This window comes from Chaetura pelagica, unplaced genomic scaffold, assembly GCF_000747805.2.
Source record: "Chaetura pelagica isolate M959 unplaced genomic scaffold, ChaPel_1.0 scaffold161, whole genome shotgun sequence".
Lineage (NCBI taxonomy): Eukaryota > Metazoa > Chordata > Aves > Apodiformes > Apodidae > Chaetura > Chaetura pelagica.
Genome location: NW_009951965.1, coordinates 16959 through 44456, shown reverse-complemented (window position 1 = coordinate 44456; position 27498 = coordinate 16959). Strand labels below are relative to the sequence as shown.

The window sequence follows — 27498 nt, the reverse complement described above, 5'->3', positions numbered from 1 at the left end:
TGCATCCCAGAGGAAAATTTTTAAGAATTTGGTCCCTTACATCTTGTCTTTTTAAAAATAATGTTGCATGTCAAAAGGATAAAATATGCAAGCAGGGAAACAAATTATTCCTTTCCTAATGTCTGTCTTCCATGATTAGATTTTACACTTTAGAAGGAAGAATTTTATTATTGCAGTGCCTTTTTTTATTTTTTGTATTTAGTAGTAAAAATGCCATTTTGATGGATAGAACTATGTGTGCTATTTTTATTAATTAACTATTTGTGTTCTCTTTCCTTTTAATTTAAAAGAAATGGCTGCAAGCAAATGACCTTCAGAAAGAAGTATACCAGCATCTGGCCTATTATGTACCAAAAATTTACTGCAGGGGTCCTAACCCTGCCCCACAAAGAGAAGATATGCTGGCACAACATGTTTTGCTGGGACCAATGGAATGGTATCTTTGTGGTGAAGATCCTGCTTTTGGTTTTCCAAAGCTTGAGCAAGCAAATAAACCTTCCCATCTTTGTGGCCGTGTTTTTAAAGTGGGAGAGCCTACGTATTCTTGCAGGTAGTTCAACCTAGCATTGTGAAGTATCTATAATTTGTCAAGTCATGGAACATTTTTCAGTAGGAATATACTGCCTTAATGAAAAGTTAATATCCCAAATGTATTTTTAAAGTAACCTCGCAGTTTTTCATGACAGCTGGGACCAGGGGAAAATTAACACACTACAGGTTTGTAAGTGGAAAAATATTAACTAATATAATGTAAAGTGGTTTTTGTACAAAAGAAGTGCAAGATTAAGAAAGTGGTTGAGGTGAACTGTTAAGAGTTATTTAAGGACATTAATCCAAGTAAGCAAGCAGATGTAGGTGCATGTAATTCAAGTGTTTATTATCAGCTGTTAGTGTTGATCTTGTATTTTAGACCTCTTTCCATGATCTGTTAAACTAATCTATTGAATGCTTGATAATAACATTTCACAGGACTTCTGGTGTTTTCTTTTGAACAAAATAAGTCGTTTCTCTGAATTCGTGAGACGTTCGTTTTCTTGGTAGTTATTTTTATATTGCAAAATCTGACTCCCTTAATTTTGAGGTGCCTTGAAGACAATTGCATTACGTGTTCATTTATTTCCAGTGTTTCTCAGGAAGACAGTTTAATGTTATGCATAATTAATTTATTTAATTCCTTTTGCTAGAAATACTACTGCTATCTAATATAGTAGTGCTTGTGGAAAGGGCCTTAGTATGGTCTCTGATCTCCTAGTTGAGGAAATTATGTTCTCAGACCTCTTTAGTGAGCTTTTAGGGCTAAACTTAGAGGTTTGATCTAGTCTCTTGAGTTACCATTTTTCTTTCCAGTGTTCAGTGAAAAAAAGTCTTATCTGATCGCTGGAGATTGTTAATACTTTTACTGTGTAACTTGAGAGAACTACTGTTTACCTGTCTGTACTGTGTTTTGTAATTCTTTACTTGCTTAAATACTTGTCTCACTTCTTGAAAGCAGTGGCTTTATTGCCCAAATATACATGCTGCCTAGACGATACTTTAAAGCCTTTTCTGTTATGACAAGAGAATTTTTTCTCCTTCATTTGTTTCCCTCTCCTTGGAAGCCATTCCTTTTCTCTTTCAGTCTGATACATACATTGGTGTGAAGGTTTCTGTTGGTGATGTTTGAAAATTACCTGTTGTAAAATGTGTAATTAAAGGCAAAATAATGTGTTTAATGTTGTTCCCCCCTCTCTCTACCCCACATTTGTTTTACTGTTTTCAGAGACTGTGCAGTTGACCCAACTTGTGTGTTGTGCATGGAGTGCTTTCTTGGAAGTATTCATAGAGACCACCGATACAGGGTTAGTAATACTGCTGGAATATATGATGTCATCATTAATAATTTTGTATATCTGTCAAACTCCTTGTTTAAAGTTTTAAAATGTATGCATAGTTTCAAAATATTGGATGAGCACAAAGTTTGGAATTACATCTGCAATAGTTTTACAGGAATACAGTGTTTTGATCCAAGCCTAAATTCTGAAACTGAACACTTAAAAATACTGAGCAATTAAATTTTATGCACAAAAGTTAAGCTTGCAAATGTGTTATTTGTAACATTGCCCTTCATTGAAATTTACAGCATTAGAGTTGTTTTTTGAGTTGATTATTTTTAAAAGCCATTTGAAAAACTTAAGTCACTTTTATTTCAAACTTACTTCCTTTAAATCTATAAATTGTTACCAAATTCTGTGCCATATTAGGATTTTTGTTTTTAAACATAAAATTAAAATAGCAAAATAAGCATGTAGATGCTGTTTATTTTAGCAATATACTGCTATTGGTAGTACAGATTAGTTTAAAACAACTTTACAAACAGAACTAAGAAGGCCTTGGTGTGTTTTTAAACTAAGAAGCTAAGTGATAACTACCAGTGCAGCCTTTTCTGTAAATCTGTTTTTGACTGTACTGCACTGCTGTTAATGTAAATCCCATCACTGCATGGTTACACTGAGCACTAGGATTTAGGAAATAAAACAACAACCACAAACACAACAACTTACCCCAAGAAACCTAATCAAATTTACTGATACTAGCATACTTTTTGCATGTGACATGTAGTGTAAGCAAATGTTTCGTATGTGTAGACCTGTATGCCAAAAAAAGGTGAAAGAGAAATTCTTCTATGGATTGGCTAATTGTTGTGGTTCAAAAAGAGTATTTATTATTACACTTACTAATTTGAGGTGATCATAGGTTTAAAATAAATTTTATTAAACAGTGTAAATATACCATTACACTTTTCAGATGCTTTTTTCTGTGACTTTTCACTTAGACTTAGGTGGGCAATTTAATAACTTCTGTTTTTAAAGGCTGTTACAGTAAACAGCACATCTTTTACTCACTGTATAAGAGTGAAATGAGTTAGCTTTGTTCAGATTAAAAATGTGAGAATCTGAAATATTACAGATAGCCTTGCAAGTAAAAGATTCAGAAAAACTGAAAACTAGAAAAAAAACCCAACACAGCCTTCAGATGGGGTGGAATGATGGATGTTTCAAGCTTTTTTGTTTGTTTGTTGTTGTTTTGGTTTTTGGTTTTGTTGTTGTTGTTGTTTTAAAACCAAAACCAAACACCTCTTTGAGCATAGGCAAACTGATGTAGATAAGCTTTCAGACATCATAGAAACAGGCTCATTCCCTGTGCGTTTTTAAAAGTACTGGCTAAGGCTGTATCAAGTGGTGTTATCAGGCTTTTGTGCCTGTATGTATATGCACATTCACATTAACTGTGTTGTTTTCAAATTGTCTTAGATGACAACATCAGGTGGAGGAGGTTTCTGTGACTGTGGTGATACAGAAGCTTGGAAGGAAGGTCCTTACTGTCAAAAGCATGAACTTAACACTTCAGAGACTGCAGAAGAAGAGGTAATAGCAATTGAGGCATCATGTTTCAAAATATGGCTAATGGTGTGTGTGTATATATATATATATGTGTGTATGTATGTAAGTCATTCATATGAGGTTATTTTTAGTCTTGTATACTATGTATGAGAGATGGGAGGAAATTTAATAGTAGTATTTGAACCACATTGTTAAACAAAATTAATGTCTTGTCTAACTTAAGGCAGCATTTAGAATTACTTTTTCTCGTTAAAGGCTTTATTTTGTATGTTCTTGGTCGCCTCTGCAGCTTTAATTCTGTTTTTCTGTCTTGTTCTGAAAGGTCAAGAGAATCTGCCATGCAGAAAAAAAAATGTGCATGTAATTATGTGCATGAAGAAGCCAAAATAAGCTGTCTGTGCAACATATGTTCTTATTTTTACCAAAGTAAAGTGCATGGATTTTAAATATGAGAATAACTTGCTGTTACAGGAATGCTGTAGTGGAGATTTAAGATAAAGGTCTATAAAAGCTTGTTTGGTATGGAGAAGGTGAATAGAGAATGTATCTTCCCCAATTCTCATAGCGTAACAACTGGGATGTATGAAATGCAAAAAACCATGCTACATCTTACTGTATGGATTCAAGCTGTTGGACTAACTTGCAGAACAGTGTTGTTGTTCTAAAAGAAGTTTTACATATTTATGGAAGGGAAAAAATGATCAATGACTGTTCAAAAATTGCAGATACCATCTTTAGTTTGGGAAGTATTAGTGTCTGAAGTTGGAGACCAGAGGAACATTCTGTCCTTTTCTTATACTCTTCTTGTAGCAGCTGTTATTACATCTCAGGAATGAAAGTAGCTAGTTGGGCTTCCAATCTAAACCTTCCCTGGCACAACTTGAGCCCATTTCTTCTCATCCTTTCACTTGTTACTTGGGAGAAGAGACCAGCACCCACCTTGTTACAGCCTGCTTTCAGGTATCTGTAGAGAGTGGTAAGGTGTCCCCTCAGCATCCTTTTTATCCAGGCTGAGCAGCCCCAGTTCTCTCAGCTGCTCCTTGTAGGACTTGTGCTCCAAACCCTTCACCAGTTTCCTTTCCCTTCTCTGGACTTGCTCTTCTTGTAGTGCGGGGCCTAAAACTGAACACAAGGGTTTGAGGTGCAGCCTAACAAGTGCTGAGTTCAGGGGGACAGTTTCTTCCCTTCTCCTTCTGACCACACTATTTCTGATACAAGCCAGGATGCCATTGGCCTTCTTGGCCACCTGAGCATACTCCTGGCTCATGTTCAGCTGGCCATTGACCAACATCCTCACGTCCTTTTCCACCAGGCATCTTTCCAGCCTTTCTTCCCTAAGCCTGTAGCATTGCCTGGGATGGTTGTGGCCCAAGTGCAGGACCCAGCTCTTGACCTTTTTGAACCTCATACAATTGGCCTCAGCCCATCTATCCCACCTGTCCAGGTCCCTCTGTAGAGCCTTCCTACCCTCAGACAGATCAACAACACTCCCACTCAACTTTGTGTATTTTGCAAACTTACTGAGGGTGCACTCAATCCCCTCATCTGGATAGTTGATAAAGATATTAAAAAGAACTGGCACCAACACTGAGCCCTGGGGAACATCACTTGGGACTGGTCACCAGCTGGATGTAACTCCATTCACCACAACTCTCTGGGCCTGGCTATCCAGCCATATTTTTTCCCCAGCAAAGAATACACTGGTCTAAGTCAGAAGCAGCCAGTTTCTCCAGGAGAATGCTGTGGGAAACAGTGTCAAAGGCTTTACTAAAGTCTAGGTAATTTGAGGCCTATTTTACTTAAAGAGCTTTGAACATGTATTTCCCACACCTGGGGTGGGGGGAGGGGTTGTGCCCTGGCCAGTGAGCCATCGTACTGCAGCATGTCCTTAGTGTTTCTCCTTTTAATACTGGTTTACACTGGGTGGGGACTGCATCACCCACTTTACCTACTTGTCCGAAGTTGCCAATTACAGAGATTTTCTTCATTGTTCTCTTCCTTGTTGATGGTTCTTTGTATCTTCCTTTAGTCTTTTTTCCTTGCCTTTTAACACAGCAGAAGGCAGTGTGTATTTGTGATATGAACAGGTTATATAGATGTCTCTCTAGAAAATATTGTTGCATTTTTAAGAGTTGGAGAGACTCTTGTGGGGACTTGGCTTTCCACATCAGAGCATCCTCTGCTTGGCTATTTTGCATACGATGGACTTCTCAAAGAGCAGGAGGCTAAAGTTTGATTTTATTTTGCTTACTTTTCCTCCTTTAGAGTGCTAGGTATGGTGAGAGAGAGAAAGGTGATTTTAAAGTCTGTGTTGATGGGAAGTGGAGGTGTTCTTGCAGAGTTCTCCACTGGGGCAACTGGAGCATGTTGCAAAGTTCAGGGAAAGTGTATTCAATTCCTCAGATAGAAACCAAATAAATATGTATGAAAATTGTCCTGACTACATTGACTGCACCTTTTTTATCTGTATAGGTCTTCAGTAGTACCACCCTACCCTGCATATTACTTTTAAAGCTGCCCACTTCCTTTAGTCACACTCTGAGTGTAGTGATCAATGGCTCGATGTCCAGATGGAGAATAGTTATGAGTGGCGTTCCTCAGGGGTCAGTACTGGGACTGGTGCTGTTTAACATCTTTGTCAGCAACATGGACAGTAGGGTTGAGTGCACCCTCAGCAAGTTTGCTGATGACACCAAGCTGTGTGGTGTGGTTGTCACGCTGGGGGAAAGGAAGGCCATCCAGAGAGACCTTGACAGGCTTGAGAGTTGGGCTTGTGTAAACTGCATGAAGTTCAACAAGGCCACGTGCAAGGTCCTGCACCTGGGTCAGAGCAATCCCAAGCACAATTACAGGCTGAGTGGAGAATGGATTGAGAACAGCCTTGAGGAGAAGGACCTTGAGGAGAAGGAGTGTTGGTCAATGAAAGCTCAATGTGAGCCAGCAGTTTGTGCTAGTAAATTCTAAATCAGAAATTGGTCTACTGCTCAATATTTTTAAATGGCTAACAATTACACGTACTTCAAATTGTCATGTGATTAATTGAGTCAGTGACCCAATATATAGTACATGTCCAGGTGACCTACAGGGCATGCAGTGCTCCCTTTCCAGCTTTGTAGAAGAGGAACTGGTTGTTCTGAACATCAGAAATTTGAATTAGAAGAAAAAGAATCATTTCAGAGAAGTTCTTAATGTTTTCTCTTCACACGCAAATCCCCTGAAATGGAGTAGAAGGAAAGGGCAGTGGTATCTGTACTACCAGATTCAGAGTTGGCAGTGGCTCTCATTTGATGCTCCAAAAAGTAGTCCCATGGACTTTCAGACTGAGGCAACACTCCTCTTCCTCCTCCTCCTTTCAGTTTTCCCACCTGCAGCAGCAGCCATTCTGTTCTGGCAGAGAGAGGGTGCTGAGTTTATAGTGACTGCTGCAGATACCATATGGAGGGCACCTTGGAAAGTAGAGAATAGACAGAATTGGGTGCATGGCCCACATACAAAAGCGGAACAGCTGTCTGTGACCAAGACATGAGCAGATCATTAGGAAAACATGTAGTTGTATTTACCTGTCCCTGCCCATGGTAGGCGTTTGGAACAAGATGATCTTTAAGGTCCCTTCCAAGCCAAACCATTCTATGACTTAAGCATTTAATTATATGCCACAGCATGTAAGAGACGTACATCATGAATCATGATCCCAGCGTGCTAGGTGTTGTGTAAGCTTTGATGGGTAAGACTTACGCCTCTAAATGTGTGCCACATATAGAACAAGGCAATAGGTACATGGTTGGTTGTGTTCTGCAGTTTTCTAGTTTTGGGAAGTGGAACAAAAAATACAGTGATTTCAAATAATGTTTTTGAAGGCGTTGCGGAAGCTGAGGTTAAAAGTTTTTCAGAGCTATCTTAGAAGATATGCAGAAGTGGGACCAATGGAAGTGAAAACGGAGGAATGTGTGTGAAAATTTAAGTGGGTCATCAGAGGCAAGCTAACATTTAGGTATGGAATGTTAGATTACTGCTTTGGTGATTGTCAGTGAAGAACTGGAAAAAACAGGATGTTTATTGACTGTTCCTTTAATATGTGAAAGTATTTAAAGACATCGTTAAAGATGCTTACATCATATTTGGCAAAAAAATGTGCAAATTTGACAATTTCTGTTTTAAACGTAATTTAATTTCTCAATTGCTATTTATATTTATTTTTCAGGATCCTCTTGTGCAGTTACCAGAAGATATGGTAGCAAGAGCTTATAATATTTTTGCCATCACATTTAAATATGCAGTAGATATATTAACATGGGAAAAGGAAAATGAATTACCTGGCCTAGAAATGTTGTAAGTATGGTATTTGTCTTCTGCCTTTTAAAGGCCTGCTGGTATTTACAAGAGAAAATGCAAATTCTGATTTTAAGTATCTTTTCTGCCTTTCCTAAAATTGTCAGGAATATTTTGTAGACAACAGACTAAAATATGTTTAATAGATTTGGTTTTTTTTGTTATACAGCCCATTTCTCTCCACAGATAAAATTAAAAAAATCTTTGTAATACCTTCATTTTCTTAAAATTGAAAAGGAAGCATTAATAAAACACAGTACCCTAAAACAAGTGATGAGTTCATTTCTTATGATCAAATATACTGATCTCTTTGATCTTATGATCAGAATGGCAAAAGTATTTTGTACTTTTAGTGATCCACTTGTTTCAAATTTTGAAGCAGCGCAGAATATTTAAGTGTATTGTAGCATCACAGTTATCATGGATATGTTTGTGACATCTCGTTAGTAAGTTATTTTGCTTTGTGTTGTGTGAGTAAGAATGCTGTGGAAATAATGATGGGAATCAAAAGATTGCACCTAATCTATTTAAGCTTATTAAGCTATGGTTTTGATGATTGTGGAGTTTGGGCTTTTTAAGAGACTGGCAACTGTTTGTTGTCTAATAGACCTTTATGCAGTATTGGGGAAACAGGTGTAGGAAAGTAATGTCAGGATGTGTTAAATCTCTGAGAACCCATGGGAAAGTGTATTGACCACAGCTGCAATGGAAGGAAATGTGTTTTCCTTAGTAGGAAACTATCAATAATCAATAAGTGTTCAAAAACAAGAATTAAACTCAAGTATTGTCTTAAAATTTTGCTAATTTTGGACTTAATTGTGCAGGAAAGATGCACATTCCTGTAGAATTTAGGGGTGGTGAGTTGGTTTCAAATATATTGTTGTGATATGTATACAGGAAAGAAGCCCAGGCTTGATGGAAAACTTCAAGCTAGATGTTGATTTTTTTTCCATTACCTTACTTTGAATTATATAAATTCAATCCTTGCTTTGAAGTGAGAAGAGTGACACTTACTATTGCATGCTGTTTAATGATGAAGTCCATACCTATGAACAAGTTATTTATACTCTTCAGAAGGCAGTCAACTGCACACAGAAGGAAGCTATTGGCTTTGCAACAACAGTAGATAGAGATGTAAGTAAATTAATTTTACTTATACCTACCCTGATATGTATTTTATCTGACCACACTTCAGTTTGTTTTCCCAAGTGTGGTTAATGTGATTGAGCACTGTATGTCAGGCTACCCTTAAATGTCAATCCAAATGAGACCCAATATTAAATACATGCTTCAGTGGAACTGTATTGCAGTAAGTCTTCTGAGTGTAAATAGCAGGGTGTCTCATGCTGCTGTCAAGGACAGGCAGCATCTCTAGTTTGTCCCTTACTGTACACCAGGGAGCTGACATTGGAGGAGTCCCTATATGTGCTCCAGGTATGGGAAATGCATCTTTGAGTAACAGCAGTTATCTGTGGGAGATAAAATCCATAATTGGCTATTTTTGTTCTGGTGCTTTTTGCACATTTGCAGTTTTAAAAAATTCGTTTTCTTTTTTATAATTGCCAGGTGATAATGGCAGCAAGAGCTAAAGCATGCTGTTTCATACAGCATTTCAAAAGAACAATGAGTTCAGAATCGCTACACACTGAATATAATTTTAACTAGTATGTCAGTCTTGGAAGTACTCTGGCAGCAGGGTTTGTATTCTGGCTTGTGTGCATTTATTAAGAAAGAGAAACTTGCTAGGGACAACTGCATCTTGTTATTTGTGCCATGAGTCTGTAAGCAGTTGCTGCAAAAATGTTTGGTTTTATGTTGTTTTGTTGACTTCTGCTTTTTTTGGGGGGTGTGCGGGGATGAAGTCTCTTCCAAAATGGAAGTGAGAGTGTTGTTTTGGGTTGTAGAAGTACTGCAAGAAGGTCAGTGAAAAAGGAAATATAACCACCTCATATGACTTAACACTGAACTCAGTTTTGGTTTTGTATTACCACTACTCTTTTTTTTTTTTGTGATAGCAGTAGCCAAGAGACTCCTGCCTGATCCCTGAATGTGTGCTGACTTGAGCACACATTGTATATTGTAGGATGAACTTTGGAAATTCTTCCCTACTGTTGATCCCTGTCCTACTTCTAAACATTAAAGAATGCATATAGACATGTGCATTTGTGTATGCATGTATTATATTTAAAAGAAATGAGAAGGTTGTGCATGAAAACTGTCATTTGGCATCAGATCTAAAATCTCAGTAAGCTATTCTGTCTATAATACACTGTAAGTTGAATTAACTATTGGTTTTAATGTATTGACATTATAGAAAGATTCAATATGGAAACCTTCCTTTTAAATAAACCAAGTGCTTCAGTTGTATGTTAAAAGGACAGATTAGCTTTCATGCTTACTTTTTAAAAGGCAGTGAGAAGTCTGAAGTATCTTTAAATTCTACCCAAACTAATGATCAATGCATTAATACTAAAGAAAACTTCTGGTTATTTTAAATAAGTGTGATGGTTATATCTTAAAAACAATATTACAAACAGAAAATTTAGTAAAATTGGGTAAATGCATATACGGTATAAATTATTTTCTTCTAAAAAGTATAGGATGCATTTTGTGATTTCAAGTATGTAACTATATATGGTAATTTAGAAGTAAAAATAGCATGAAGGCAAGAATGGTTAACGTCCATCTTAAAAATGTACTGAATCTTTTACACTGATATAAACCAAAGCATTTAAACTTACTGTTTAGAAGCTGGTGGTAATGTTGCTTCTTTACCAATTTAAAGGGACGCAGGTCAGTTCGGTATGGAGACTTTCAGTATTGTGATCAAGCAAAATCTGTAATAGTGGTGAGTAATATTACCTTACTTATTTGCCTCATCTTAAGCAGAAGTAGGCTTTGCTACACAGTTTTAGAATATTGTTACCATAATGATTCTTTGTATTTTAATAGTACAAAGTTTTGGGAGATACTACTGACAACGCACACTGTAGAGGTATCAAAATATACAGGTTTAGACTCCATTTTTCTTTGGTTTTTCTACTATGATCTACCTTGCACCCAAAATAATTCCCAAAAGGAAGTTTCCAGCTTTTCCCTTCAGAAAACAGCACTTGATCAGGAACTTCAGGTGTAGACTTTTAGATCACAGCAGTTCATATCTGTGAAATAAAACTTTTTATTTTCTTCAGGAGTATGAAGTTATTTGCCTCTGTCACAGCCACAACTTTGTTACTGATTGAATCCAAATGTGAAACTACAAATACACTTTCATTTTGTTTGTGTGCATTTATGTGTGTATACATGTACTTATACCTATATATATTAGTGTAAGAGCATAGGAATAATATTTTGTATTTATTTTTAACTGCTGTGCTGCAGTACTTAATCACATGAAATAAATAGTTTGTGTACTGCTACTGCTACTACTGAAAAACAAGTGCTGCAGCTTGAGATACCCACCTTAAACTATTTAAGGTATTTTGAAAACATTAATGCATCTTTATAAAGTTATGTAATATTTTACTTGCCACCTCTGCACTAAAAGACAAATGGATTTTATGTGTAATATCTAACTATTAAGGTTACTAACATGAGGGGAAATGTTTTCATACTTGTTTTAACTCTGTTGAATGTGTATTATTGACAAGAGTCTGTTGGACGATCAGTTTCTTTCCATGGTGGGCTGCTATGTGACTTGCATGTCATGTTGAGAGGAGTAAATGTGCGTGACTGTCTTAGGTTGTGCCTGGAACTGCTTATCTGTAAACTGCAGCAAATCACTCTGTACATTGATAAGAGGCCAGAAGTGGAAAATGGGCTGCTTTAAATAGGTTGATATTGCATAATAAAGTCCATAAAATATTAAAAGGATACACAGAGTTCAGACTTTTTGGTTTTCTTTCTTCCATTTGTAGGTGTTAGAAATTATAATATGTACTGATATTATAGGTCACTGAAATGAATCAAACGAATCTGTGTTTCTGTAGAGAAAAATATACTAGTCTTCACTTAAATATGTATTACCTCCTTTTTCCTTTTTTTTTTTTTTTAAAGAGAAATACCAGTCGTCAGACAAAGCCGTTGAAAGTACAAGTTATGCATTCATCTATTGTTGCCCATCAGAGCTTTGGTCTGAAGCTCCTAACTTGGCTTGGCAGTGTTATTGGATATTCAGGTGGGCAAACTTTAACTTTTTTTGAGATAAGTTAGAGAATATTTGTGAGGCAAGCTGAGTTCCTGAAGCAATGTTGTCTACTTATTTCAGGTATGTAATATATAAAGCAAAGCTAGTAATAATTTGTCAGATTCATTCTGTTTTCTGTTACTGAGTGGTGTTCTGAGTTCTAACTTCCATATGAAAGCACTGCCAGTCTTCTCACAATGGTTTCTGTTCAGTTGCTGCTGAACAGAAGCAAATGTTTTGTGCCAACAAACTATTTTTCAGTCCCTCATTCTTTTTAAATAAATGCAGTAAGCTGAAAATAACCTGTATGATTGGATCAGACAAAATTACTTCGTAGTAATTTATGAGTGATGAGAAGGTGGCTGCTTCAGATTTTTTTGTTACGTATAACAGAGAAAATGCAAAAACAGAGAAACAAGGATGTGTGGAGGTTTTGGGGTAAGTCTAGAAGCCAACAAAGTATTAATCCAATATTTATTGAGAGGTTTCTTCAAAGGGAATCAATATGCACACTGTCATTTTTATGGGAAGGCTCTGTATTTGTTTTGGCTTGGTTCCTCCTTTGTCCTGGGGAATCATAAGGTTGTGAAGATGTGGAGCATGAGAGGAAGTAAAAGGAAAATAAGTCAAACTATTTATATGTATAAATGTAAATGCAGTCTCCAATGCACTTTCTGTGCATCTGTAAATGTTAACAAGCATTATTATCAAAGCATACTCAGCTGTAGTATTGCATACAATTTCTGCATAGGTGCAAGATTTCTTCAGAGATTGTACATTTTATTAGTCTGATAATTGAAAAACTAGCCAAGATGTCAGGCATAGGATCTCTATACCATGTTACCTTTTTTTGAAAGATAAGTAGTGTGTTTGTACGACTTCATTTTTAAGGTTACATAAATCAAACTTCTGAAAAGTTATGGTAGCAATTTGTTCAGCTATTTGCTAGTGTTGCTGGAAAATAATAGGTATTAGAAAGGAGAAACTTAAAGATAATTAATTTCAGAGATAATTTTTCCTTTCAGTGTAACATGTAGGTGGGCACTGTTTTTCTTGTATTTTTTAAGTCCAGTTTTGTGCCACGTCACTTAGGCCCGTTACCAAAGTCACTGATTTTCAGCACTAAATAAAAAAATTAAGTATGTTAATGGAGTATCAAATTACAGATGAGCATTGCATTTATAGTTTGATTTGTGTGTGGCTTTTTTGAAATTCTGCAGGGTTAACTTTGTTAAGTTCATTGTCCTTTATGATTCAGAAGGGCAAAAATAATGTTTGATGGTAGCATTATGCTTGTGTTTTGTCTGTCACCTACGTGCTCAACTACTTGCAGTGCCTTCTTCCCTTGGGATGAAGTCTTACAATGTGCTCTGGAGTCTGGTATTGTGAATGGCACTTTTGAAAAAAATGGCATCCCATAGCTTTTTAACAAACACACCCAAACATCTAGATTTCTACTCAATGTTGTAAACAGCCTGTAACTGTTCCTCTGTCATATGGATGATAGATGCGCACTGCTGAGATGGATGATTGTTGTGCAATGAATGTCAAACTTTTGTCAGTGAATAAAGAGAAAAACCTTACTATGGAACTTAATCACAAGCTTGACTACCACATCCTTTCTAGCAAATGTCAGTTCCTTAGGAATAAGCATCTGTTTGCCATTTGTTGAACGATGCAGTTGTTTCTATTAATTTGTTACCCTTCATAACTAGTTGGAATCAAACTCTGCAAGGCAAAAAACAAAAATCAAAACAAACCCAAAACAGCAGAACGAAACCCCAAACTGCAGCATAGGTTCATGGACTGTTCATGGACTGCAGCACATGGTATGGTAGACATGGCACTAAGCCACTGCCAGCTCTGTGTAAGAAGCTGAGATGGCTAAGCAGCATGCAGAAATAAGGGCAAATGAGTGTAAGTCATGTAGTTGTGTTACTGAATATGCATTACCTGCAGTGCAAAGCTAGTTTGCTAATATTAGCATGTCTGTGTTGTGTTCTGTTGCAGATGCAGACTTGTCTGCAAGCATATAACAACTTAGATGTTTATAAATAACAATTATTATTGTTTTCCATTAGGAAAAAATATGTAGAGGAGCTTTAAAATAATAGCAGCCAGTAAGTGTAAAAAAACTTTATATATGAGTAATTTTATATATAAAATATTTTTTTCCTTTTGGTAGGTCTCTAAACAGGAAAAACAGAACCTAGAAAGTTAGCCTGCTGTGTAATTACTTATTACATTAGTAAGCCAGCAGTACTTTTAAGAAAGCATATTATTTGGTAACTTTGAAACAAATCATTGTGCTTGGCAGTTTTCACAAGGTTCTTAATGTTCCCTGAGGTTGGTGTGAAACTTGAAAGGTATTTGTGTTTCTATCAGCAAAATACGAGCAGTGTTGCTCAGCTGTCAAGGAAAAGAAGGCCTGGTGGCTTTTAGTGTGCCTTATGAAAATTCCAGTCTGTCAAAATAATGTACAAATTTGTGTTTAATCTGTAACTAACTTACATAATTTCTATTTAAGATGGCCTTCGTCGAATATTGTGTCAAGTTGGTTTACAGGAGGGGCCAGATGGTGAAAATTCTTCTCTTGTGGATAAGCTGATGCTGTATGATTCTAAACTGTGGAAAGGTTAGTTTTTTTGAACTTGTAGAAAATAATAAGTAATGTTATGCATATAAGTTTTCCCTTTACTGTATCTTCTAATGCTTGATTGTTTTTACTGTGGTGTATTATAGAATTGTGATAATCTGTTTCTTCATGATGCTCTCAAGTGTATTGGAGACAAGAAAAGATGGAGACCATTTGGAGATGGGATGGTTTTAGATCTAGTTTTCTGAAGTAGTCTGAAATTACGGCTGACTTAAATATGTAGATGACTGTGATAGTTAAGGGAAATTGAGCAAACAATGAAGTGATTTGGGGATTGTCTGTTTTATACGATCCCAGTATCTATAGTGTATCTACTGAAATGCCTTCTACTGAAATAAGGTGGAAAGTGTATGTATTATGGAGAAAATGGTTTCTTTAGGTTTTTGGTATCTAACACGTTTATCTCGTGTGAATGAATTCCTGGCACTCAGATTTTTGTTTTGTTTTTGTTTGGTTTTCTTACCACAAATTTTGTGATCTGAATGGGACCACTTCTTTGGACCGTGACATTTTAAATACAGGCTTTGTTAGGCTAATGTCTTTCATGTGAGCAAGCCATAATTTGTGCATTTCTATTTCAATATTTCTCTACTTTTTCATGTATTCCATAGTTACTCTGCATTAAGGAAATCATGTAATGGCTTTTGATTTTAAGAATTACCTACAGGAAGAAATATATATGTATTTCCAAGCTGCACACAGTCAATTCTCATTTGTATTGTTATCCTTCCTGGGGTGCTGCTCAGGCAGACTAGAAATTCAGAGGTAGCTGAGCTGATTATTTTGTAGAGTTGTTTGCAGTTCCCAGGACTTCTCAAAAAGCATACTCCTTTTTTCCCTGGGACATCCAAATCCTCTATTTATCCTGAGGAGGAATTGAGTTCTGTACTTTTTTGCCTGACTTGCCTTTTATTTGAAGGTTTGTTTCCCATTCAACAGCTCAGTATTGTCTTATACAAAAGTACTAAATAATGCCACTTGAAGATTTTTTTTTTTATGTATTCTTAGTCCTTTGCTACCACCTGACAGACTTAATCAAAGCAGCTTCTCCTCTGAAATGCACACTTACCTCATTCTGTAACAGTTTTTTCTAAATGTTTCCATTATATGTTGATAGAAAATAGTGACATGTGGTATTTCATTAATTTTTCTTGACAGGAGCTAGAAATGTATATCACCAGTTATTCATGAGCAGTCTACTTATGGATTTGCAATACAAGAAACTTTTTGCTATCCGTTTTGCTAGAGTAAGTATTTTTCTTACAAAGAGTCATTAAATGATTTAACTGTCCAGCAAAGAGAGCTTAGTTAGCATACAGTGTTTCAAGTGAACTGTTATCCAGAATTTGTTTCCTCTTTTTAGAAGTGAAAAGTTGAAATGAAATGCTGACTATCTTATTTCTGTCCTCAAAATCTTAGTTTTAATGGTATCTCATCTCCTGGGAAGAAACTGGACTTTCTAGGTTCCCCAGAACTAAAGTAGTTCAGATGTTTTCATCTTCACCACCAACTATGCAGGCTATCACTTCTAAAGAGCTAATGGCTTTGCATGAGGTGTTACAGCACTACTTAGAAATTATGCTGAAGTTCAGTTACGCTGATTAGTATTTCTGCAGTAACTAGTATTTGAAATGCTTTAAATCAGCACCACAAAATTCTGCTCACTCTGCTGAAGACAAAAGGCTTTTCTGAGTAGAAAATAAAATATTAGCCTTTATTTTGAAAATGAGAGTGAGTAGATCTTGATTCTTATTATTGTGAAATGAGTGTGAATAAATCTCGGGTGTGGGCATTTTTTTTGAAAAAAAAATAAAAAAATTAAAAAATCTATGTAATAATCCTTAAGAGCTACTCCTCCCTTTATCATGGCATTGAAGTTTCCCAGAGCAGACATTTAAATAAAAAAAAAAATCAGGTCAGTGTGGATTAGAGGTGAATTTCCCCTTGTTGTTTAGAATTACCGGCAGTTGCAGAGAGATTATATGGAGGATGATCACGAACGGGCAGTATCGGTGGCTGCTCTGTCTGTCCAACTCTTCACTGTACCTACTCTGGTGAGTAGTGCCTGTCTTTCTTTTAAAAACTGATAGTTGGCACTCCTTGCCTTTTTTTGCCTCCTTCTTAATAGAACTATGAGCGATTGCAGAGTGATTTTATGAAAGATGACCACGACAGAGAGTTCTCAATTGCTGACCTCTCGATACAGATATTCACAGTGCCTTCTCTTGTAAGTACTGAAAGACCAAAAAAGGAAATCTTTACTTGTTAAAAGCAACTCGAGGTTCTTGAGTCAAGACTGCAGATTTCTTTTAACATTTCTTTGGAAATGCATGGCACTGCTGCTGCACAGCAGTCAGACTGGTTACATATGTTGCTGTGGGTTTAGAAGGTAAAACTTTCAGTATTGCTGAGGCTGACTTCACAGAGTAGCCTAGGTATTTTTGATTTTTCTTTTTAGATTTTTCTTTTACTATTTTAGAAAGGTACTTAAGTGTTTATTTAGAGGCACATACACAACAATAAAATTCCTCGTTGTACTGAGCCACAGTTACTACTTTTAGAAGTCTACATTAGGGTTTGTGTATCACAGTTTCAGAGCATACCATTCTGGTGCAGTTTCATAAATTGTCCACTTTGGGTTCATTTTTCAATCAATACAAGTGCAAGCAAGAGTTGTTTCATGATATTCTCTACTTCCTTTGATACTTCTAGACTCAGGTGATGCTTTCTTTCAGGTTTCCAGTTAATTTTTTTACATTGCTTCAGGCACTCTTACTTCTCCCAGCTCACTAACTCTCCTGGCCTTTCACCATCTTATGCTTGTTTGGAAAACACCTGTTTTTTTGCTCTAGTCTCCAAATAAGTTTCTGTTTGCTTGCATTATGAAAGAGACAAATTAAACTTCAAAGCGGTACTGGAAATAAAACTGGTTTTCAAATGGTTTAAAAAATGAATACTTCAGAATCGTTCAAAATTTAATCAACTTAATTGAGCTCTAAAATTCATTAGTAGGATGGCAGTTACGGTACTGAGCAGAGTTGTTTTTTGCTTTCCTAGGGCTGGTTGTTGTTCATGGAAATTCAACAGGACCTCAGGATTTTATTTCCATGGTTCAGGACAATAGTGTGTTACCTCTTAATTTTGTTGCTGCCAATAAGAATGTTACTAGTATTCAGGACTTACAGCTAGACTTAACCAACTCATTATTCAAATGGTTATGGCAGTTGGGGTGGTGGAATATGTTAATACATATTTTTTTAAAAAAAGGAATGTCAAAGATTTTCCTATAGGCAACTAGTTGCAGTGTCCTTTTTACAAGTTTCCTTTTTCAAAAGTCTGCAAAAATTAGAATAAATTGGTTTTAACTGTTTTGTAGAAGTATAGAATAGATATGACAGGAAAGTAATTATTATAAGCTCCTACCATATGAAATAAGATTTTAAATATATATTTAGAGCCATTTGGAGTTAACTGAATTAATAACTTGAATGTAAAACCACCCCCCCCCAGTAATATTTTCAAACTAATCTTAGTAATTTAAGAGTTTGAGTTCTCAAGTTTAACTGTAGTTTGGTTTGAGGAAGGATGCGTGGTTGTGTTGATGGTGAGGTTTTTTTGGGAAAATAGTAACCACTAGATTTTATTATTTTTACCCTGCAGTAGCATTTTAGAACCTGTATTTGGTAGTATCTGTAGCACCTGTAGAACCCAGAAACTCTAGTCAACAACCACAGTGTTGTTGAGGTAGATCAGAGTAGCCAATCTTCTTGAATCTACCAGTCACATCATAAAATCCTCATGAGATATGAGAACTGCAAGACTCCTGGAGAACCAACAGAATGGGGGTGTCTTGGAAGAGCTCACAAGTAGGAAGTGGCAGTAACTTCTTAGTGCCTCCTCTGTTACAGGGTTGGGTTAGGTTGGATGTGGAAGATGTTTTTTATTGGACTTTGCAATGCTTGTTGATTTGTTTCCTGCAACGTGGATACTTGCAGTAGCCCTTGGGGGGAATCATAAGTCATTTCATGTAATTTCCTTGTGGAAATTGCACTGTACAGTTCCTTAGCAGTTCAAAAGCTGCACTGTTTGCTACAGTGCTTGACAGCTTGTAAACAGAAAGCAGACCTGTTACTCCCCCAAAAAGCTCATACTTAAATTATATGAGGAGACAACACATACTTAAAGGGAGGTACGATTTAATTATAGGACACATAATATATGTTTTATGCCATAATTACATAGCTTAGCAGAAGCCTAGCCATAGTCAAACTTCTGTACAAAAGGGATTTGAAGTGAGAGGTCTGGATTATGATAATTTCTGGGTAGATTGATTTTTTTCTTCTGTGAATGTTTGGCTTTCAGTATGTTCTGTTTTTATTTGTGTAATTATTTTGGATAAAAAATAATATATTTTATGAACTTACTTGGTGGTGCAGTGAGAAACTCTTGTTAGCTGTGTCTGTTAATTACAGCAAATTTCAATATGCTTTGGCATAGGCTCGAATGCTAATAACGGAAGAAAATCTCATGACCACTATCATCAAAACTTTTATGGACCACTTAAGGCACCGTGACATCCAAGGCAGGTTTCAGTTTGAACGTTACACTGCTTTGCAGGCTTTCAAATTCAGGCGTGTTCAGACCCTTATTTTGGATCTCAAGTAAGTATATTAACTAATTGCGTGCTGATTTGATCAATTGAGGAGGGGAGAAAAAATAATTAACACTTTTGTCTTTCTAATGTACCCAGGTATGTGTTGATAAGTAAGCCAACTGAGTGGTCAGATGACTTGAGGCAGAAGTTCCTAGAGGGTTTTGATGCCTTCTTAGAATTACTCAAATGTATGCAGGTACGTAAATGTGAATTATAGAATTTGCTCTGTGTTCAAGCAGGAACGTGGCTGTCATGATATAAATATGGAGGAAATTTCATGTACTCTCCTTTTTATAACTTCAGTGCAGTGTAACTTCTGGAGTAATCAGGTTTTCCTGAAACACATCTCACCTAAGTTTTTTCATTTAGTTTTTTGTGGAGGGCCATAAAAAGGAAGGGTGTTTTAAAAAGAAAAATGTCATTTGGGGTATATTTTGCATCTATGCAGGAAGACAAGACACAGTTACTTGTGTGAGCAAATCTTGGTTCATCTTAATCAACTTTTCCTCATAGCAAGAGCTGGAGTTACTATTTTTCAGCAGAATTGTTCCTTGTATTGAGGGGTAAACAGTTCCTAATACAAATAGACCACTGTGGGTTTTTTCCCCCCCAGCCTTTTCCTATGCTATGTTACTTTTGAGGAGTATTTTAGAAGCAGTGCAGCTTTTACAAGGGCACATTGGCTGTGCGATCAGTAAGGCATAAGTCAGAATCACTGCCATTTTTTCAGTACATCAGTAGCATACCTTTCTCAGAACTTAGCTTTCATTAATTTGTTTGTGATACTCTCTTGAGTATATTGTCAGGTACGTAAATGTGAATTATAGAATTTGCTCTGTGTTCAAGCAGGAACGTGGCTGTCATGATATAAATATGGAGGAAATTTCATGTACTCTCCTTTTTATAACTTCAGTGCAGTGTAACTTCTGGAGTAATCAGGTTTTCCTGAAACACATCTCACCTAAGTTTTTTCATTTAGTTTTTTGTGGAGGGCCATAAAAAGGAAGGGTGTTTTAAAAAGAAAAATGTCATTTGGGGTATATTTTGCATCTATGCAGGAAGACAAGACACAGTTACTTGTGTGAGCAAATCTTGGTTCATCTTAATCAACTTTTCCTCATAGCAAGAGCTGGAGTTACTATTTTTCAGCAGAATTGTTCCTTGTATTGAGGGGTAAACAGTTCCTAATACAAATAGACCACTGTGGGTTTTTTCCCCCCCAGCCTTTTCCTATGCTATGTTACTTTTGAGGAGTATTTTAGAAGCAGTGCAGCTTTTACAAGGGCACATTGGCTGTGCGATCAGTAAGGCATAAGTCAGAATCACTGCCATTTTTTCAGTACATCAGTAGCATACCTTTCTCAGAACTTAGCTTTCATTAATTTGTTTGTGATACTCTCTTGAGTATATTGTAATTCTCAGATCATGCTTCTTTTTTTTTTTTCTTCTTATGCCAAGGTCTGATTAGGTACTGTAGTGGCTAGTCTTTAGTTAGTACTTAATTTCATTTAATTGCACATCCCTAGAAAATACATTCAAAAACCAAAATATGTATGTAAAACTATGTATGCAAATGTTGTTGTACTGTTTGCAATACTGAAATCTCTGCAGGTGTTAAAAATAATTAAAGCTTGTATCCAAAAGCTCTCTTGTCCCATATTCTTCCCCTCCAATTCCTGTTTCAGCTTCAGGTTATTTAGATGTATATAATTCCTTTTCATATGGTCCCAAACTTCTTTTTTCCTATTGTAGCAACACTATAAGGACACATACCCACTGTCTAACACTTCTGCTAATGTTGTCAACTCATTTCAGTGATATATTATTGAAATACAACATTCTTTTTGTCCTAGGGTATGGATCCAATAACTCGTCAAGTAGGACAGCACATAGAAATGGAACCAGAATGGGAAGCAGCATTTACGTTGCAGATGAAGTTAACACTTGTTATTTCAATGATGCAGGACTGGTGTGCTTTAGATGTAAGTTCCTACTGAATTGCTTTTCCATGTGAATGTGTGAAGGGGGGGGTGGAAAACCCAAACAAATGTATAACAATTGAAGAAGAGACATAACTGCACCGTAAGTCAAGATCGTGGTCTCTGAGCAAGTGCAAATCTTTATATAAACATGTTTTATAGCTTGAGCTGACCAAGTCATAAGTGTGTGGTTAAGCCTTTTAAAAACTATTGCAGAGTGTCTTCTGTGATGCATTTGGAAGTTGTGATCATCACAACACTATCAGGTTATAGTTCTCAGAGAAGAGGGAGAAGGCTCTGAATCTACCAAATGCTTTTTGACTATAAGTCTGATTTCTACTCCATGAGTATTTCAAGTTCTAGGAGTACACACCTTCAGCATTATAAGATACGGCTGTGGAGCAAGTGATCCTAGAATATTAGAACATTCAAGCTGGGTTTCATCTGTCACTGTTAGATAATATGCAGGCTTCACTAGCCAAGCATGATCCTTTGCTCAAGAAGTTCACATAATGTAAGTTACAAAAAAACCCAAAATCCCCAAAGAAAACAAAAAAACTAGTGCATGTTTTTATCAACAGACATGCCCATATGAGTTTCTCAGTCAATGTCCCCTTTAGTTCAGCTCTTTTTACTGTATTCCTTATTTTAATTTTGCAGGGCTCTTAATAAAGGTAAAAGCCCCAAACCCATCTGATTTTAAATGCTGGCTGTATTATTTTGTGGAGCTGATTTTTTTTCATAATCTTTGAGAACTGCAATCTTTCTTTTAGGAAAAAGTGTTAATTGAAGCTTACAAGAAATGCCTGACTGTGCTGATGCAGTGTCATAGTGGTTTTACTGATGGAGAACAGCCAATTGTTCTCAGTATGTGTGGACATTCAGTTGAGACCATCAGATACTGTGTTTCTCAGGAGAAAGTTAGCATTCATCTCCCAGTTTCTCGTTTACTTGCAGGTATGAACTAATTAAAAAATGTTTCAGGAATTGAAAAATTGTGTGTAAATATGATTTTTTTATTTGTGTGTACATAAGGAACCCCACACAGTTGGTTTAAAGTCTGAGTACGATGCATTTTGCCGTTTTCTAGCTGTTTGATAACCTCTAGGCAGAATATTGCTGAGTGTTGGAGAAGCTGTTATTGTTCCAGGCCTGGGTGAGATTGTCTTGTCTCTGGATTTGTCCGTGGGGTGTGTTGTAGGCAGATAACTGCCACTTGAATGATGCAAAGAAATGCAACAAAATATGGACTGTGACTGTTTTGAAATATGCTTAGATGTCGGATTGAATAGACTAATGAACATTTTGTTAGAGAACAGATGTATCAAACGGATGTGTCACCAGAAAATTGTGTCTTTATATCTTGTCTATCTTGTTCAACAGTCATGTTGAAAAATGTGGAAGGATTTTAGTTTACAGAATCAGGAAATCATATGATAAAAATAAATTCACAGGCAATGAAATTAAAAAGGTCATCTTTAGGTAAAATACTGTGCAGCTCAGTGTCAAATAACTTTGAATATTTGAATTTTTAAGCACAACCTTGTAGCTTTAAAACAAAGCAATTCAGAAAACCCATATATATTTTGTAGGAGCCTCATTATAGTTCCTGAGGTATTTGATGAACCTCTGAGGACTGAAAAGATGGGATATCTGTTGCTAAATTGTCCTGATAGACCAAAGATTCTTGACTGTCACTGAAGGGACACAACAGAGTCAAAAAAAAAGGCAAAAATCACATTGGTACTGCAAGTTGGGAAAACTAAATTCTCCCAAAATGTGTGCTTTGTAATATATCTCTGCAGGAAATAGCTGTGTAACTCCAGTGTGCTGAATCTGCAGTTTTACTTGTAGCTAGAAAATAATCTGATATTAAATTAGATGACCTTTTTTGTCCTATTTGAGTTATATACAATATTTTATATTTTATCTAATAGTATTTATGTATTTGTTTCATGTATTTACGTAGGCTTGCATGTTTTGCTGAGTAAAACTGAAGTGGCATATAAGTTTCCAGAGCTGCTACCACTGGTATGTAATTAAATGTAGCATATTCATTAAATATAATCAATGCTGAATGTGAAATTTGTCATGAAAAGTAGGATTTTATTAAATAAAACAAAGGACCTTTTTGCTATGAATTATGTTCAGAGATAATGTCTTTAGTAGATAAAATTACCTCTTAGAAGATGAATAGCTAGATACTAACGCCTGGAGCATAAGCAATCAGCATTGCTCTCTTAAATAACCGAAGACTCAGGTTTAAGGTTTGTATTTTTGTTCTTCATGCATTACTTTATTTTTGTAGTAGAAACTGTTTTTAGGAACTCCTGGCGGGGCCTTATTCCTTCTCCTTGGCCTAGGTTCTAATTTTCTTCCCCAGCTGTTCCTTGCTTCCTGTGTGTTCTTACTGGTGTTTTTATTAGGGGGAAGTTAAATAGAACAAGATAAATGAGAACAGGAGAAAACATAACTGGGAGAAGGAGTATCAGTGTCTTTTGAAAGAAGTAGTACTTAATTGAACAAAAGGAAGCAAAGGACAGTGTTAAATGGATAGGGTTGATGTTTTAAATTACAAAATCTCCTGTCTTTAAGAATAAACTAAAGCCTTTGTGGAGTAAAGACAATGTAAGTTTGGTTAACAGCAGTTGGGCAGATTGTGAATAGGCTTATCAAATCTTTGTAATAGTTGTGCTGCATTTGCATCTCTTTTGTATTGCCAAAACATATTAATGATCACAGATATCATCCTTCTTCATTTCACTCCTATTTTCTTTTATTTGCACATAACAAAGTATTTAATTTCCATAATGCAGAGTGAACTTAGTCCACCTATGTTGATAGAACATCCGCTACGATGCCTGGTTCTCTGTGCCCAAGTACATGCAGGGATGTGGAGAAGAAATGGGTTCTCTCTTGTTAACCAGGTAAGTACGTAGTAGCTGTAGAATCACTGTCTTCTGATAACTCCTCCAAGGTAATTTCAGCTCTCAAAAGCTCTCCTTTCTTTATTGGTTTCAAATTTTGCTTATGTAAATCTTAAGGGATGCAGTGCGAGGTAGGTGTTTACATAAGCACTCGCATAGTTGGAACATCTGTGCTTTTAAACTGGTCTTTGATTTCTTAGAAGATGCTTTTTTATTTCAGGACTGCTATGCTGCTCAGTGAGCTTAGTGCTCTGTTCATAAATAAATTTTAATACAATGCAGTGTATGACTCCTAGCCTTTTTATTGTATGCTGTCCAGCAGCAGCATGAAGTGCAGAATTAGACCTGTGCAACTTTAGTAATGCATTAATCACCTTCACATAAAAGTGTCTCAAATATAAAAATATGTATCATTAAGATACTATTACTGTTTATGTTTATAAGGTAATTAAAATCCAAAGACCACACAGAACTGAGTGTTTCTTGACTTTTTTCTCTCATACTTCTAGGAACTAGCTCTGTCCATGTCTAACTGTATGTTCTTTGTACAAACTAGGTCTTAGGTATTTCAGGCATAAAAACTATAAGATGTGAATTGTAGCGTTGGTGCCACGCACTTGGGATGTTTGTCTAAAGTGATTTTCTCAGTAAGACATGGATTACAACAGAAATAGGATTTAGTTCTGAGAGATGCTGATTTATTTGCAAGAAACTTTTCCCTCCCACAGACCCCCACCTTCCCTAGGTAATGGCAATACTTGTGCACTAAGAGGCTGAATTAAGCCGCTCAAGCTTATTCTGTTCTGATACTTCTTGACGCTTTAACCTAAAGTGTCTTTATAAGGTGATATCTTCTATTGTCATTATTAAAGCAAAAGGATCTCTTGTTACATACAATTATAGCAGTGCCCGTATTGCTGTAGACACATAAAATCTTAAATTTTGGCATAGCTTTTGATGGTCAAGTAAGTCTCCCTGCTAATTTTCCCTGGTTGTCAGCATTTCAAAGAGCCTTATTTGGTTTAGGTAATATGGCTGCCACAGTCTGGAAGTCCTTTCAGTTTTGTTTGACTATTGAGAGCTCGTGTTTAGCCAGCTCCTTTTGGATATTTTCCCAGAAGATAGGAGTGGGCATCGATGTGTGGATTATTAGTGTGGGGAAGAGAGGGAAGGCAAGCCTAGCTGTCTTACATATAATTCTGGTAAGAAATTATGTGTCCGTAGAGGAAAGTTTCCCTGGTGGAAGCTTGGCAGCCGTCCTTATTTTTCCGTGATTGTGATAGAATCAACCTTCCCCATGTTTCAGTGATACAGAGCAATTGCCATGTTACTGCTATTTGGTGCAGTACTGTTGAGTTGACTCCCAGGATGGTTTGGGTTAAGTATGGTTCTATCACAGTATTAATGTTTTGCTTAAACTGGCAATACCTGAAAGATTTATCTCAAATAATTAGAGTTATTTATGGAGCAAAGAATGAACATTTCTCCATCTTGCAGTTGGGCTTTCTCTTCCATGAATTTCGAAGTTAATTGCTAAGCAAGTAGATACATTAAAACACATCCAGAAGAGGTCCACAAGATTTTTCTGTCTAAGTGTATGCAATCTAGACATGAGATCAAAACAAACCAGCCATCAACTATGCTTGTTTTGTGTTATATAAACATACTTTTTGCATACAAATATATTTATGTAATTTTTTCAAGTCAAAAGTTCTTTTTGTTTACTAATATTGTATAACAGTTGATTTTTCCAGATTAAAAATAAGTCTAGATTAAATATAATGATTGTTAATTATTGTGGTTTGCTTGTTTCAGATTTATTATTATCATAATGTGAAGTGCAGGAGGGAGATGTTTGACAAGGACATAGTAATGCTTCAGGTAACCTCATGTACCAATTTGTGTTTTTACCAAGCATTTTAAGGATATGCGTGCAAGTGTTTTTAGCTCTATCAGAACCTTTTAATGACAAGGAAAAAAGTACATTTTTGTGGAAGGACTTCAGTTGTTGTTTTTTTTATTGTGTCTGTGTCTTTGTGAGATAATTTGTAAAGGAAATACTCTTTTTGTATTTCTAGTTTTTTAATACACTGTGGAAAGTGCAGAATCTATGTAACATGGATGTAATGCTACATCTTCAAGATGTAGTATTTTAACTAATGGATTGTGCTGTACTGGCAGTTCTGTGAGTCTGCAGATCTTCAGTAACGTACTTAGTGTATATGTTGCCTCCTCTCCCTCCCTTCAAAGCTGGTATATAAAATGTTGGACAGAAAATGGAACCTGATATAGTAGTCTGTGATTTATTTTGGTTTTCCTTCAGAAGAAGTTTTACAAGTCTGGCAGTCTACTTAGCTCTGACACAAAGAGGTCTGATGAATGAGTGGTTCTACACTGAGAACAGTGGAAGCTGAAATTTAAAATTTGGGTTGTGTAGTTCACCTAGACAGCATAATCTTTTCTCAGAAAGTCCCTCAAATTTTACCTCTAGTTAGCAATACCCACTATGATGTATCTGTCCCGAGTTACTTCTGCTTTCAGACACATTTCCCTGAGGCTTAATCAGCTTTATCATCTGCATCTACCCATTTGGGGGGATATCCTTCAATTTTGTTGGAAATTATTTTGTCTTAAAGATGGTCCTGTTTGCAATACTAAACTAACAACAAGTATTTATAGTTGGCTGATGTAGATATGTCGTTTAATAACCAGAAAAATACTTTGGCCAGTAGTTTTCAAAAATCAAAGTAAACGTGGCTACATTGAAACATTAATACTCTTCTTTCTGGGAAGGTTTGGAAGCCTTGTGAAAGTCTTCAGCCTTTGTTTTGAGGATTGCAATTTGTTTTTAAAATCTTTGGTCTGTATGGCAAGTGATACTGTGCCTTTAAAAAGTCGAGCCAGCAGGAACAGGATTGCAGAGACACAGCCAGCCAACCAGAAGTTTTCCATTGCGTTTTATTTAGATCTAAGTATTTGAGATAGAAGGAATAACCCTCAATATTTTACACTTAAAAAGGCATCAGAAATTGCTGTTAAGGCATAGGATCCTGCTTGTCAAACATGCTGTCACTTGTGTTATTTGAGTCCTTAGAGAATACAGCTTTAAGTAATTAAATCTTCATGCCCAGAATAGGGAGAGGCATAAATTTAATAAGAATATACTGTGAACATTGTATAGAAACATACAAATGTGCTATAGTAACATCCAATCTATTTTCTGTTTATAATATTTTTTTTCTTTAATAGACAGGTGTGTCTATGATGGATCCAAATCACTTCTTGATGATAATGCTGAGTCGCTTTGAACTTTATCAGATATTTAGTACTCCAGACTATGGCAAAAGATTTAGCACAGAAAATACAAACAAGGTATTTTTTGTACTA

The 27498-nt window shown here is 36.1% G+C and overlaps 1 protein-coding gene across 1 annotated transcript in view; it reads left to right on the top strand.

Annotated features, from left to right (window-relative positions):
- Positions 1 to 332: 332 nt before the first annotated feature.
- Positions 333 to 27498, top strand: part of LOC104391653 (E3 ubiquitin-protein ligase UBR2) — a gene marked incomplete at its 3' end in the record, with an annotated part of 43972 nt that continues 16806 nt past the window's right edge. Inside the window, exons 1-19 of the mRNA XM_010000984.1 lie at positions 333 to 550; positions 1760 to 1838; positions 3291 to 3404; positions 7582 to 7709; positions 8705 to 8843; positions 10495 to 10557; positions 11766 to 11886; positions 14423 to 14530; positions 15710 to 15798; positions 16507 to 16605; positions 16680 to 16778; positions 19049 to 19212; positions 19302 to 19401; positions 21059 to 21187; positions 21958 to 22141; positions 23154 to 23215; positions 24001 to 24111; positions 25927 to 25992; positions 27361 to 27483. Of these exons, the coding sequence (XP_009999286.1) occupies positions 399 to 550; positions 1760 to 1838; positions 3291 to 3404; positions 7582 to 7709; positions 8705 to 8843; positions 10495 to 10557; positions 11766 to 11886; positions 14423 to 14530; positions 15710 to 15798; positions 16507 to 16605; positions 16680 to 16778; positions 19049 to 19212; positions 19302 to 19401; positions 21059 to 21187; positions 21958 to 22141; positions 23154 to 23215; positions 24001 to 24111; positions 25927 to 25992; positions 27361 to 27483 (2130 nt within the window). The remainder of the gene's footprint in view (positions 551 to 1759; positions 1839 to 3290; positions 3405 to 7581; positions 7710 to 8704; positions 8844 to 10494; positions 10558 to 11765; positions 11887 to 14422; positions 14531 to 15709; positions 15799 to 16506; positions 16606 to 16679; positions 16779 to 19048; positions 19213 to 19301; positions 19402 to 21058; positions 21188 to 21957; positions 22142 to 23153; positions 23216 to 24000; positions 24112 to 25926; positions 25993 to 27360; positions 27484 to 27498) is intronic.